Here is a 13884-nt window from a genome sequence, read left to right as displayed (position 1 = left end):
CAGTACCACAGATGCCAAACTGCCCAGTATTTTCACAAATTCCATAACTAAATACTGCACTCAACTTCAGAAAAATAATCAGTCTCTCTCACAGCCACTTACTGGTTACTTTCTGCCATACAGGCCAGGTAAAAACACAGGCCCTTTCTTGTACCTTCCCTTTGCTACCTTTGAGAACAGCTAATTCAATGCATAAGTAATAGGTGGTAAGAACAGAGTGTCTCTCTCTTTAAGAACTAAACTCCCTTTTTATGCAGCAGAGAACTTAGCAAGCTGCACAACAGCCAGGGACCTAATTTGCCTACTTCATAGCAAAAACAGTTTTAGGCAGGAGTTACCTCAACCTTCACAGAACTGCTTGTCAGGACCGTTTACCTTCAGTCGCTGCTCAGCTGCAATCATGCTGTAATAGGCACAGCACTGCTCTGGGGACACCATTGCTCTGATCTCCTCCTCTGTTGGCAATCTGAAATCTGGCTTCAAAACCCACCAGTTTGAGTCCATCCCTGAAAAATGCACAGGTCAAACACTGAGGGGTTTCCCACACGTGCTGGATGCCATCATAGTCCTAACTGTATTTCAAGATTTGGTACCCTGCTGCAAGGCTGGCAAAAGGAGCAAGCATGACAAATCTGTGACATTTAGGACCATTAAGAGTGATAGGTTTTTTTCACTCTGTGTTTGAGTAAATGAATGCCCTCTAAACTCAGCAACTGTTATATAAGCAAATTCTCACACATTCATGCTCATTCAATGTATAAACTACATTCCAAAAGCATTAAACGCACCTTTAACTTCCTCGCCTCAAAATACTTTTCCCCATGGCTGCCCAAAAAGCTTTGTATTACCATCTGCTTAACATTCAGCATATTAAAAAATGACAAAAGTCAGGTTCTCAGAGCCCTGTTGGACTCACAAAGATGGGACGAGCTTTTATTTGCATGTACATGCTTGCAAAACAACACGGCCACACACCGAGGGAAAGGAATGTGCATGTGTTGGTGTCGTACATTGTTATTTTATGAGTAAATCATTGCCCAAAGGGTTATTAAAAATGCCTGAACTGTAGTCACTTCTCAGCATCAAGCACAATTGTGCCAAAACAAAGGGCACTTTTATAAAAATTGGAGCAAAAAAAAACCCCTTTCAGATTACATTTCGGTTCTTCAAGTGGACGTTTTCAAAAATGGGTTTATCAGGATCTGCTCTGTGTGGAACTCCAAGAGCAGCAGGGAGGTGCTGAGCACCCAGAGAAAGGTTTCAATACCTGTGCGTTTGAAATCAGCACAAAGCTTGAGCCGCTTCCGGATGCTGCTCTCGGAGTGGGAGGGAAAGGCCTTCTTGATGTCCTCCATCCGAATCCTCCGAGGGCGGTCCCTGCTTTTCCAGAAGAGGCGATAAATAAAAACCTACAAAACAAGACTCATCTGTGATGCCCGAAGGAACACGACAAACCTGCAAAGGCAGCACAGGCAATGATATTTCTAGTGGCTGCTTCAGACTTCCCACTGAAAACCCATTGTTTCTTATAAATTTATTATAGTAAAGTTTTCCAAGCCACACGTCTGCTTCAGGTCCAGCTACTTTTGAGAGTGAGATGTGGAAAAAAACATTTGTGTTGAAGTTCTGTATTATCACATTAGAAACGTTAACCTGTGAACAGCAGGGATTTTCCTGTTCTGCAAATGCCTCTTGAGTTATAGTTTTGAGTTAAACTGACAGCAAATTACTAGAGATTTTCTCCAAAATCTGAATTTGGGGATAGTTATTTGAAAACTCATGGACAGTCACAAAGCTGCACTGCCACAAGATCCAGGGAATCAACAAAGGCCTATGAAGCAGCTCTAATTCTGTGCTGTGTAATAGGACTATGATTTTTAATTTTAAGATTTCTTAATTGTCTCTTAGTGAAACCCATGTAACTGTAATTTTATACAGCACAATCACTTCCAATTCATTCTAACATCTTCAGTTTCCTACACTTTTATATAATCTCGTAACCTTTTGTTTTGTTTAATAAAAAGCCTCTATCATATACTTATCAGATAGGATGTAATTAAACAGAAGCAGCATGTTATAAATCACTGGCTAAATGACAACCAAAATGTATAGTTAATATGCAATTCTTGAACTGCTCTTACAACAAAACTAAGAAACAAAGGGAGTCACAGCAGGACAATGAGCTTCCTAAATCAAGGCTGTCCACCCATGGCCTGTGCCATGGGCTTTTCTCCAAAGAACCCCCAGATCCCCAAACTGTCTCTTGTCACATACCTGCAGGAAATCTCTGATATGTGTGTTAGCTCGTTTAGAGTTGGGACCAGGGACTTCATAAAGTGGGCACTCCTGACCAACTACAAAAATATCCACGAGCTCTCGGATGTAATATCCTTGTCGTGTCCGGATGATCAGAAAATCTGTTTCAGGCATCTTGTGTAAATAAATAGGGGCCCGGAAAAGATTGTTTTCAAATGCCTATTGAGAGAAATAAAGTTTGAAAGTCAAGTTTTGATCAAATTTCCTGTAATTCAATCCACAAAAAGGATCTTAGAAAAAAAGAGTTCATTGGAAGGGTACACCATCATTTATATCACAATCCATGTAGATGTGCACTCAGAGCACTCCTTGTTTATGCAGAGAATAGCCAAAGATGAAGAACAAAAGCATAAAAAAACCTGTAGAACAAATGCACAAAGAGACTGAAGGGCTCTTTGGACCCCTAGAGGTACTTTAGGACCTTTAGGGAGGTACTTAAAAAAAGGACAGAAAGAACACATATGCAGAACAACACAACCATGGAAACCAACCCAGGACACACAAACAGCCTGGGAATGGAAGAAGGCAACACAGCAAGGACTGAAGACTGTGCCCAGGAAAGGAGGTTGTAAGAACCTAACCAGAAAAGCAGAGAGCAGCAGAGTTCAGCATTTAAAGGTTTAAATGAGTTTAAACCAGCACCAAGGAGGGACTAGACTGAGTGGAACTGGCATCAAACAGACAACTAGCAGTGCAATTCTCAGGAAGTACACATAAAGTTTTGCTCACAGATCCTGGACCGTGATAAATCCATGTTTTCTACCCCCTCCAACACACCTGTTTACTGAGTTCCCCAACACTCAAGCAGCTTTGGCCTTCCACTCAGTACTCTCTAACAGTATTTCTAATGCCATTACTAAGCAAAGCATCAAAGATTCAGTTCCTGCAATTCCTACCATTCCTACAACAATTTTAAAAAACATACAATTGAGATTTCTTTTTAGAAAAGAAAACTAAGAACTGAATTATTATCAGTAAACAAAGAGGTGTAAACTGGAAATAAAAAAGAATCCGGTCTTTTTGGAAGCTGAGCGTTATTTGTGATTGAATAAATAGGGCATGTGATAGGCACTGCCTATTACTCCAAATTCATCTTATCTGTATTCTCATGCTTGCTTTTCTCACCTGCAGTAACTGGCCTGGATGCAGAGAACCCAGGAATGGGGAAGTGTGACAATAAACAGTCTCTCCGTATTTGCAGTCTGGAGCTCCTGGATCTTTGCCAGGTTTCTGCAACGTGCAATGAAGGTGCAGTCAGGACTCAGAGAGAGAGAGGCAGAGGAAAAAAAATCACTGCCCAGCAGCGAGATCCGCATACTCACCCTTTTGTAGTAATTTTTAATCTTTGTTGCCATGCCAACCTGCATCATCAGAGGGGCGTTCTCCTCGCTGTACTCAGCCAGGATGAGATCCCCGTCCTTGCCGGTGAGGTCCTGCGGCGTGCGCATGAAGAACATCTCACCTCCCCCCGAGGCCTGGCGCTCCTGCTCCCTCATCTGTGCCAGGGACAGGGCAGGGGCAGGGCAACAGCACATCCAGCGGATCTGCCGTGCCCAGGGAGCCCCAGCAGACACCAGGGAGACAGAAATAACTGTACCTTGGCTTTCTTCTTGATGTGCTTCAGCAGAGGCTGCACAGCGTGGGGCCCTGGCTGGGACAAGGCACCGAAGGAGTATTTCTTCAGGGGAGGCCGATGGAACTGTCGGAGCTTCATGGGACCCATGTGGGTGGGAAAGAATGGCTGGCGAAGCTCCACTGCTGGGATGGAGTGCTAACACGGGAACAGAATCTGGGTTAGGAGTGACATGCATCATCTCAAAACCAAGGTCATCCTCCCACCCTGTTAAACCTTACCTAACAGAACCCAGCAACACCTTTAGGTATTGTAGCAGTAACATGAGTGCATTGAAATTCAATTATCATACATGTTGCCTTTTGACAGAAAGTGTTTAGTCTCATATATTTTCCATATATACTTTCTTTGTGTACAGAGGTGACTTTAATTCTACTATTTCAACTGGTACCCAATGAGAAGATCTTTTTATTAACTAGGAACTAAATGTAAAGCCATTATCCCTATCAATGGGAGAGAAGTTCATTTGGAATTACATACAGTTTTCCCATTACAGAAGATGCTGGAGTCAGATGAGGTTTTAGAAGAAGTCACTGAATACCACAATGAAGGAAGAAAAAAAATATCACCTCTTCCCACAGGGCCAGCGAGCAGTAATTCAAACTCACCAGAATCTAAATTATTTTTGTAATATCCAAATTAAAACACACACTAGTAGCAGAAGTACAGCCTCACCTCTTGATGATCTGCACCCCTTTCCCCCCTCCCATTATTGCTTCAGAAAGAGTACTACACAAAGAGACACCTAACAAAAGCATGGAGAGTAGGAAACAGCAAAATCCAGCACCTAAATCTCACTTTGATGGGGCAATCAAGAAAAGTTAGTTCAAACTCCTAATTTTAATTGAACAACATTAAAAACATGTCTCATGAACACTTAACTGACCTGCTGTAATATAAATTCTGTTTGTCTACAAATCCTAAATCATACTCTCAGCTAGAAACCTCCTACTCCAAGTGAACATCCCCGTGACTACCTGAATGATGTTGCCTCCAAAGGTTCCTCGAAGTCCCTGCTGTTTGGGGTAATAAAACTCATCATTGGAGAGGTTCCAGGGATCCTTCACCTCTGGCTGAGACATATTCTAATTCAATTTTAAACACAGAGAAAGAGGTGTCAGAAAAAACCCAAACCAAAATGACTCCTTCCTCATCATTCCCAGCCTACAAGATGCTAAAGCTCATGCTGACCTGCTGTGGTTCTTCCTTGATCACACCTGTTTTTCCCAACAGGATTCGACTCTTCTTTAGAGAAGATTCTTTCTTGTTCTCCTTGGATGGAGAGTTCAAAGTCATTTCTTCCTTTTCATCAGGAATTTCTAAAAACACAAACAATTTCACTCATAGGGCATTTGTTTCCTTTTTTTTTGCACCTCAGCCTCCTACTGTGCTGCCCCTTGATCCAGATATTTCAACCTTTTTGTTCAGTTCCTGGGGTGACTGCCCTCCTTCTACACTCCTCCCCCTTTTCCTCCATGCAGGTTAATATGAAATAAGCTCAAGAAACACAGAAAAGCTCCATGCTTATATCTCTCCCTTACCACCTTCAGTAGTGAGTAGATTTGAGTGGGATGAGGGTGACTGTGGGGATTGCTTGGGGTATCCACTGCTCAACACAAAGTTACTAATAGTCTAACTGATGAAAGAACAAGAAAAAGAGCATCTGTGCTGCCAAAGGAGTTCTCAAGAGTTGAGAGTCAAGGTGACAAGAGTGCCAGTAATTTCCCAACTACATGTATTAATAATCCTTTTCTTCCCCACATACATACAACACAAGAGTGAGTCTGAATCCAAAAATAATATGGACCTGAACCCAAAAGGGATTCCTGAAAAATTCCAGGAAAGCAGTATGAATTTCAAAAGGTAGCAATTTGTGAAGCGTGGATCCTCCAACTAAGATTTTCACACGAGAAGCAGGACCTGGTGACAGGGGCCTGGTAAATGCTATTATCAATTCTGTGCACAGATCACTCTGTGCAAAATAACTATGGGTTCATTTTGTTACTATTTATACAAACATCTGCAATTCTGTGGTGTATTCCAGTCTTCCAATCAACATAAATTCAGATTCTTAGAACTAACCCCTTTTCCTGAGGAAGAAAATGCAATTCAGGCTATATAAAAGTGTAGCAATATCCTTATTCAGGGATTCATTCAAATTTCAAATCAAATCACACATTCAAATCAAACTCAGTGGCAGTTTGCAGCAGCAAAAAAAAGTGATGAGTGGTATTACACAATGCCATTGCTCCCGTGTGCCATTAGTGTAGTCTGAAAGAGGCTTAAGGAACCTGCTTCTTCAGGCTCTGAACACGAGCAATGATGAGAATGGCATGGGCTAGTCTGTGGTTTACTTCTTTACCAACATGCATGCCAGCAAAATTAAGACAGTCACTTCTAAAACACATCAAGAGTCAGATGAACTAAGTTAAATTTAAGTTTCAGGGCATTAATTTTTGCTTTCCTGCTAGTGCCTTTAACTTGGAAGCTGGAAGCATACAGCACATCATTAAAAGTTATTAGTGTCGCTGCCTCCTGCTTAAGCCTTTGATTACTTGCAAATTACCTTCAAAAGCCAGAGCAAAGAAAGGCCATAAGTATTGCCCCAGTCCATTTACTTCCACTACGGTGTGATTATAAACCCTTAGCTTCCACTTCCCCTTGTCTTTTCCCATTTGGGTCAAATTTCTGGATGCCACAAACCTACCTAGAATTATGTTTTCATCATTTGGATCAAGTGTTAAGACGGGGGGATCCAAGTAGGTTTCCATTGCCTGATCATCCCAGATGATATTGTCTTCCCAACGACCATATACCAACTCTTCATTGTCAATTGGGAAAATAGAGTACCAGGGCTTGTCTTCATCCAGGGAAACTGCAACAATCATAAGGTAGAACCCTTGAGAGTTTTACACAAAGCCTTGGCAGAGCACTATTTCAGAGCCCACCCCCACATCTTATTCCCTCAACCTTCCTCATCTTTCAGGGCTTTCTGAGGCAGGACCTCAAAAAGGCGAAAGAAAACACATCTTGGAAGCAAAGAGGAATAGAGCTCCAAGTCTGAGCTTTACCAACACTTGAAACACAACCTCCAAAAATAAAATAAGGTCTCTAGAAATTTTAGAGCAAACAAGTAGCCTTTCTACCACAGAAACAAGTCACATGCAGCTATTCATGGGCAAAGATTGATATCCTCATTACCTTGCTGTTCAGGGGCCTTTTCTTTGCACTTTGCTATGCCCAGGACTCCTGCTACACTGGGTTTCTGTGCTAGTGGAATTGGTGAATTGAGCAAAGAGCCACTGCGGTTCAAACCTAGGGAAAAGGAAAACAAAAGTAAGGTTAGCTTGAGTGGGAGGCTCGGGTATTCCACATGGAGAAAGAGCCAGAGTTGGTATGGGCTGGGGTTTTTTTAACAGAAGGTGCCCACTTTGGTTTTGGAAGGAATCTGAGAGTCTCAGAATTCTGAGCAGAGCTGTGATTTTGCCAAAAAGCATTCCCTGACAGGAAGAATTATGTTCTGCGTTTGAGACACGGAATGCCCATGTACAATTGTACTACCTGCTGTAAAATTCGTGCCAGACCACTGATTACCTTGCTGGGCATTGTATGCGGTGGCATTTCTAGTCATGCTCGATGGCAGCCAGCCAGCCAAACTGGCACGCTGTGTCTTAGTCCCCTTGTGCTTGACATCCTCTCCATTCCAGATGACATCATCCTCCCACTGGAGCTGTGTCACCATAAGGAAGTGCTCATCAGCTAGCAGATCATCCTTCTCCTTTGCTGACTCTGCGTCCTGGAAGAAAATAATAATTGCTGGAAGACCTGAATTGCCTTCATCCTTTCAAACTAAAGCAGGAAAATTCAAAGTCTCATTTTGCATGGCACACACCTGTCCACCAGCCCATCACCAAACTCTCACTGTGCAGGAATCCCCACATACACCCCCACAGTTCCCCTCTCACCCCCTCATCTGTGTGTCCTTTAACCTCCTGCTCGCTCTTCTCTTTCAGCTTGAAACCATAATCAAATCCACTGCCATCTTCAGGGATGCCCAGCATGTCATACCAGAGCTGTGCTGGGCCATAACGCCACTCTGCCACCTTGGGCTTTGTGTCTGTCACTTTGTCTATGTCACCAGTCGACTGGGAAAACTTGGACTCCACAGGTGCCATCATGGTAATCTGGAGCACAGCAAAGGAGGGAATGGTTACACGGATGCTCTATCTAAGTGTCAGTAAGAGGCTTCTTCCTTCCAAGTTTCCCAGCTTTATCCTCGTAGAAGAAAAGCATTTCTAAGAAGTTCTTTGCCATACTTACTATCTGCCTTAAGAATGTTCTGCAATTAGACTTCCAAGAACACAGAGATTTCTTCTTGACACAAAGAGGATAAGCTCTCCTATCGATCCCGTACCACGGATGCAGCCTTCTCAGTAAGAAGCAACCACCTGAAGCCACTGACTAGTGTTTGGAGAAGAGTTGCTGCACAGCTGGAATACAAGCCAACTCTGTTCTCCAGTTTTGTTCTGAGGGAACAGCTCTTTCCTCTACAATCCGCTGTCCAATCCACCACTACCCCCAGCACTAGCTGGTGACCCTCTCTAAGCCTCAGATATCCCACCTCATCATCTGAAAGGCACTGCTCAGGAGGGGGAGGAGCAGCAAACTCATACTCCCAGGGAGATTTTCCTTCCACTCCACTCTCAACCACAACTTCACCCTCCTGTATCTGCACTTCTTGTGCCAACTCCCGATGCTTCTTCTTGCGTTTCCTCCGGGCGCTCCTCCAGACCGACGGGACGTTCTTTCCGGGGCCAAAGAGACGCAGGAAACGCAGCACCTGAATCAGGAAAAAACAAGAGAATTAGAGGGAAATAAAAAAGACACTGTCTGCCTTGCCCTCCCCTGAAAAACAGTAATGAAAGAGAGCACTCTGAAATTCAGAAGCTTGGCCTGTACTGCAATCCCAGTTCCCAGTGCAATCAACGGTCTCTTGGTTGCACTTGGAAAAGAAAAGTTTCTGATCTGTTTGATGGAACCTCCATTTTCAAATGGATTTATTCTTAATTTCAAATGCAAAGAAACTTAGAGAGAAGAAAGACTGCCTTTACATACTGGGCATGTGGTTAGATACCACCTGGAAATAACTGATTTTCATTTTGAACAACCCACAATCTTCAGAAAGACAGATGGAGGTTGAACGAGAGTTGATAAAATTATTAGCAAGACACACAAGCTAAAACAGAGTTATATAAATTAGAGATTTCTTAAGAAAACAGATAAATGAGTCCAGAAATAATACCCTTATTTTTATTTCATAATATATCACAATGTAGTTCCCCTATACTGCATTCCTCCAAAACCTGCATTAATGACAATGATAAATTTCCTCTTGTGTTCCTTCTATGGTTATGATTGTTGGTTTTAAAGCACTTACAAGTTTTTTAGTCTAAGCTCTCTTGTAAAGAAGACAAGCATTATTCTGTAACTGACATTTAGGAAACAGGAATTAGAACCAAAGACTTTTACAGAGTCATCCTATTGATATTCCCTGTTTATCTGTTACACTGATCCCCAAAGGAAATAATGTTTATATGATCACTCCATCCATCTCTGCTGACATCCATGTTATCCTTCTTCCCAAAACTCCCCCAGATTTCCTTGTGAACCCTTTGTCCAGTGTCAGTGACCTTTCACGAGGGGCAAAGGTCTCAGACATAATTAAGCTGTTAATAGTTTAATGAAGCACAAAAGTCTGCCTCTGCATGTGCTACTTTAAGGGGTTTTCTCAAGAAAAACAATGCTACATTAGCATGCACATCAACCCACCCTCACAGCAAAATCTACAGGGTTTTAGGCTTTGCCAGCTCTCATGCTCATTAATTAATTAGGAAAAGTGCTCAGCATTAACTGCTTGCACTGATTTCTGCACCCACTTGGCAAGTTCAGCACTGAAGCAGTCTGACATTACAGGCTGAGCATCAAAGAAATGAACACAACTGCTACAAAATATGACAGCACAGGAAACATCAAGTTTGCAAAAGCCAAGAGAAGGGAAACTTCTGTGCTGGAGCCTCACCTGACATTTAATTATGCAAATTGTTCAGCTCCTCAGACAGGGACACATGTAGAACCAAGTTATCCTTGGTCACAACCACCTGTTTGGCAGCTATAAGCTCATCTTTACACACCTTCTCCTCCTACCTTTCCTCTCCTCTTCACAGCTTTAAAACTTTTAAATTAATTATTGAAATACGTTGACTACATTTTCTATTTGTGAGCACTTAGGAAAGTCTTGTAATGAACATGCTTTGTGCAAAACCCAAGCACTCTTTCACCCAACTTGCTATTGAGCTGATTTCTGATTTATATTCCAAGAAGTTTTGAGGGAAAAATTAAATAAATTATACAGATCACAAAATGCTTCAGGAAAAGCACACCAAGTTCAGGAGAGAAGCAGTAAATATTTGCCTGAAAAGCCAGAAAGCAGACAGATTAGCACTGTTTTTAATCATCTGGCAAAACATCAAATCAACAGGGCTGTGGTCTTACAGAACAGCAAAACATTCACGCCCTGATTTTACAGGGTGCTTTTTAAGAGGTTCCTGCAAATGGCAGGAAAAGTATTAAATATTAAGCAATCTGGAAGCAACAGCACACAGAAACTAAAGGAAGTATCGAGTGAGCAAGAATATGTGATGACTTAGTACATACCCTTAGTACTGTACAATTCATATTTAGAGGTCTTACATGACACACATCTCTTCCACGTATCTCTTACAATACCTTGCCTGGTCGAAATTCTGGGAAGAGCTCTGTAACACTTGGCAACTGTTTGGTAGCATCTCGCTGCATGATTCCTGCAAGAGGAAGTGTGAGTTTGCCTTCCTTGGATTCTGCCTGCCTGGCTTCTTGAGGTCCCATCTCTGACTCAGAATCAGAGCTGCTGCTGAAATCCACCTTGTCGGAGGCAGCAGAGGAAGGAGCAATGATGGAGGGCAAAATGATACCGTCTCCATCTTCAGATACTACAATAGAACAAGCACCTTATAAACAAACAGGTCTCCTCCCTCTCCCCTAGCATAACCCCATAATGCCACATCTACTGTTTATACCAACTTATGCAAAAGTTAAGCCTTTGCAGACGTTATCAGTACCATTCTGGTTTAACCTTTCATTTTATCCTAAGCGTTCCAGGTGCATTTCCCAGCCACAACTGAGAGGATGAGATAAAAAAGCAGTTTCATGGTCAATATTGGTATTTCAACAATACAAAACTTCACCCTACATTTCAGACAACCCTGTAACATCACACCTCAGGACAAACACTCACCTTCAGGCGCAGTCTGCAGACGGGGCTGGGATGACGTGTGGTCCCTGCTGCAGAACGAGCTGCAGCACAGCAGCCTTTGCCTCCTTCAGACACTCACATTGCTAGAGAGAAGAAGAAAGTCCTCACTCACCAGTGGCAGCTGCATCCTTTTCATCTTCTTTTTTTCCAGGTACTGGAGGTGGTGGCGGCGGTGGCATCAGCTTGGAATCGATATCTTCACAGTCAGCATCGTAATCGTCCTCATCTTCATCTAATCAGGGAGGAGACAGGACTACTTATTAAGCAGATAATAAAAGGAAATCAGGCACCCTTTCCACTTATGGTATCTCAGACCTGTCCCAACCTGATGGTAAGGACACCATTCTTGCAACTCGATGCAAAACTCTTACCAGTTCAGCTTCCTGCACAAGCTCATTTGCAAGACGAAAGTTTAAGAAAGAGTGAGAAGGAGGGAAAAAGATAAACTGACATAAAGATGACTGAAGCACTTAAAATTTATGTATAAATATTGTGATATCGCCTCCTTTAGTTCACACTCTGCAGAGCAAATAAAGCTACTACAGAAGAAAAATGTGGTCAAAAAGTCCCAATCACCTTTGTGTCCCACTAACCACAATATGTCATCAGAAAGATTAAGGGTAAGGCAGCTTTAAGGAATATGCAAAGATTTAGCTTTTGCACCAAGGGAAAAGCTGCATGTTTCTGAAAGTCTGTTCCAGGCCAGAGAGAGATACCTGGGACCAACAAAAGAACCAAAGTGCCTTCTGCAGAAAGTCAACTCAGAAAAAAAAAAAAAAAAGAACAGTAAAGCAGGAGAAAGAAATTGAGGTGACTCTCTTAGGAAACAGGATCATATTTCTATCTTTGAGTATCTCCAAGAGGCACTAGACCTCCTGCATAAACATAAGAACACAGTTTAAAGAAATATGAGCAGACACTAGGTATTCTCTGCAGGGGATAACACCCCCTAGAGGCAGAGCTGTCATGCTGATCCCCTCTTTACCTGGCCTTCGAGCTGGCTGCAGGCTGCCCATCGCCTGCTTGTACCGGCGGCTCTCATCCTCTGCCACCTCAGTGATGTCTGAGTAATCAACAGCATCTTCCGTGCTCTTGACCCAGCCTAGGGAGAAGAGAAACCTCATCACACAAAACTTCACCCTAATATATATTACTAACTGCAGACTTCACTAAGTACATATGAATCCTTTCCTCTGCTTCCTTTACTTAGAGGAACGAAAAAATTCGGTCTCTCACCCGAGTACCTTTCCCCTCGTTCTAACCAAAACTCTCATAGCTTTGAACTTCCCCTAAGGACTGGGAAGCATACAACTTTAGCACAAGGAAAACCCATCACTCAGTGAAACTGCTCAGCATGTTCAGAAGTTAAAAAAGAGACATTATATCACTGTATTAAACAGGCTTCTCTAATACAGGGGCAAACACAGACTTACTTGTGAAGGAGAAGAGACAAGTAAAAAACTTACAATAATTAAAGAAAACAAGTGTGAAATTGATCAGGAGATACCATAACATTCAGTCTGACAAGCAGAAGAAGGTAAGGCCTTTGACAGAGGCCCTGACCAGGTAACACCATGATACTCCCTGCAGACCCTGATGAGCCACGTGCATTTTCTTCTCTCCAGCAAGAGCTCTGACCCTGCACCCCCTCTGCTCTTTAACCCCAGGTACCCTAGTGCCAAACCTTCCTCATCCAGGTGTGCTCCCTCGCTCTCCGGGCTCTCCTCCTCGCTGGCTGTGATCTCAGTGATCAGGTTGCCCAGTCCCAGCACGCCCAGCCCAGCCAAGTGCTTCTTGGATTCCTGGGGAGACCAGAGCTGGGAGGCTCCAGCAGCCAAGGCCAGGCCAGCCCCGTGATTGCCAGCTGGGTCCAATCCCGGAGCCCACCCAAACACCACAGGACACTCTGGGACACCCTGAGCACCCCAGTACAGCCTGAGCACCCTGAGTCATCCTGGTACATCCCGGATCACTCCAAGCACCCCGGCACACCCAGATATACCCCGAACACCCAACTACAGCCTGAGCACCCCAGTACATACCAGGTCACCCCAAACATCCCAGTACATCCTGGGTTACCCCAGGCACCCCAGAACACCCCGGGTCACTCCAGTTCATCTCAGTGCACCTCGAGCACCCCAGGTCTCCCTGGTACAACCCAGTTCACCCCAGTACATCCCAGGTTATCCCGAGCACCCCGGAACACCCTGGGTCACCCCTGTTCATCCCGGTACACCCTAGGTCATCCCAGTACACCCCGGTGCACCACAAGATCCCCAGTACACCACAGGTCACCCCAGTACATCCCAGTTCACCCCAGTACATCCCAGGTCACCTCGAGCACCCCAGTACACCCCAAGTCATCCCTGTACATCCCAGCTCACTCTAGTACATTCCAGGTCACCCCTAACACCCCAGTACACCTTGGGTCACCCCATTTCACCCTGGTACATTCCAGGTCACTCTGCTACCTCCTGGTGCACCCTGAGCACCCCAGTACACCCCGGGTACCCCAGTACACCCCGGCTCATCCCGATACATCCCAGGGCACCCCGAGCACCCCAGTAACACCCCAAGTACCCCA

At 43.8% G+C, this 13884-nt stretch overlaps 1 protein-coding gene across 3 annotated transcripts in view; it reads right to left on the bottom strand.

The window, feature by feature from the left end:
• The window catches only part of TAF1 (TATA-box binding protein associated factor 1), a 30271-nt gene that overhangs the window by 15604 nt on the left and 783 nt on the right, over positions 1-13884 (bottom strand). For 2 of the 3 annotated variants that reach the window (XM_017819153.1, XM_017819152.1), the window contains exons 2-18: positions 12985-13102; positions 12286-12402; positions 11413-11532; positions 10736-10809; positions 8571-8789; positions 7915-8133; positions 7544-7745; positions 7151-7264; positions 6657-6824; positions 5141-5268; positions 4927-5034; positions 3914-4087; positions 3639-3812; positions 3442-3546; positions 2275-2475; positions 1268-1409; positions 376-506 (exon numbers count right to left, since the gene is read on the bottom strand). In XM_017819153.1, coding sequence (XP_017674642.1) covers positions 376-506; positions 1268-1409; positions 2275-2475; positions 3442-3546; positions 3639-3812; positions 3914-4087; positions 4927-5034; positions 5141-5268; positions 6657-6824; positions 7151-7264; positions 7544-7745; positions 7915-8133; positions 8571-8789; positions 10736-10809; positions 11413-11532; positions 12286-12402; positions 12985-13102 — 2514 coding nt within the window. Of the gene's footprint in view, positions 1-375; positions 507-1267; positions 1410-2274; positions 2476-3441; positions 3547-3638; positions 3813-3913; positions 4088-4926; positions 5035-5140; positions 5269-6656; positions 6825-7150; positions 7265-7543; positions 7746-7914; positions 8134-8570; positions 8790-10735; positions 10978-11412; positions 11533-12285; positions 12403-12984; positions 13103-13884 lie in introns of all 3 variants that reach the window. The other variant, XM_017819151.1, reaches the window with a different exon arrangement.

The sequence above is a fragment of the Lepidothrix coronata genome, unplaced genomic scaffold (genome assembly GCF_001604755.1).
Source record: "Lepidothrix coronata isolate B3197 unplaced genomic scaffold, Lepidothrix_coronata-1.0 Scaffold73, whole genome shotgun sequence".
Classification (NCBI taxonomy): Eukaryota; Metazoa; Chordata; class Aves; order Passeriformes; family Pipridae; genus Lepidothrix; species Lepidothrix coronata.
The sequence above is the reverse complement of the archived record's forward strand: the minus strand, read 5'-3'. Positions and strand labels throughout refer to the sequence as shown.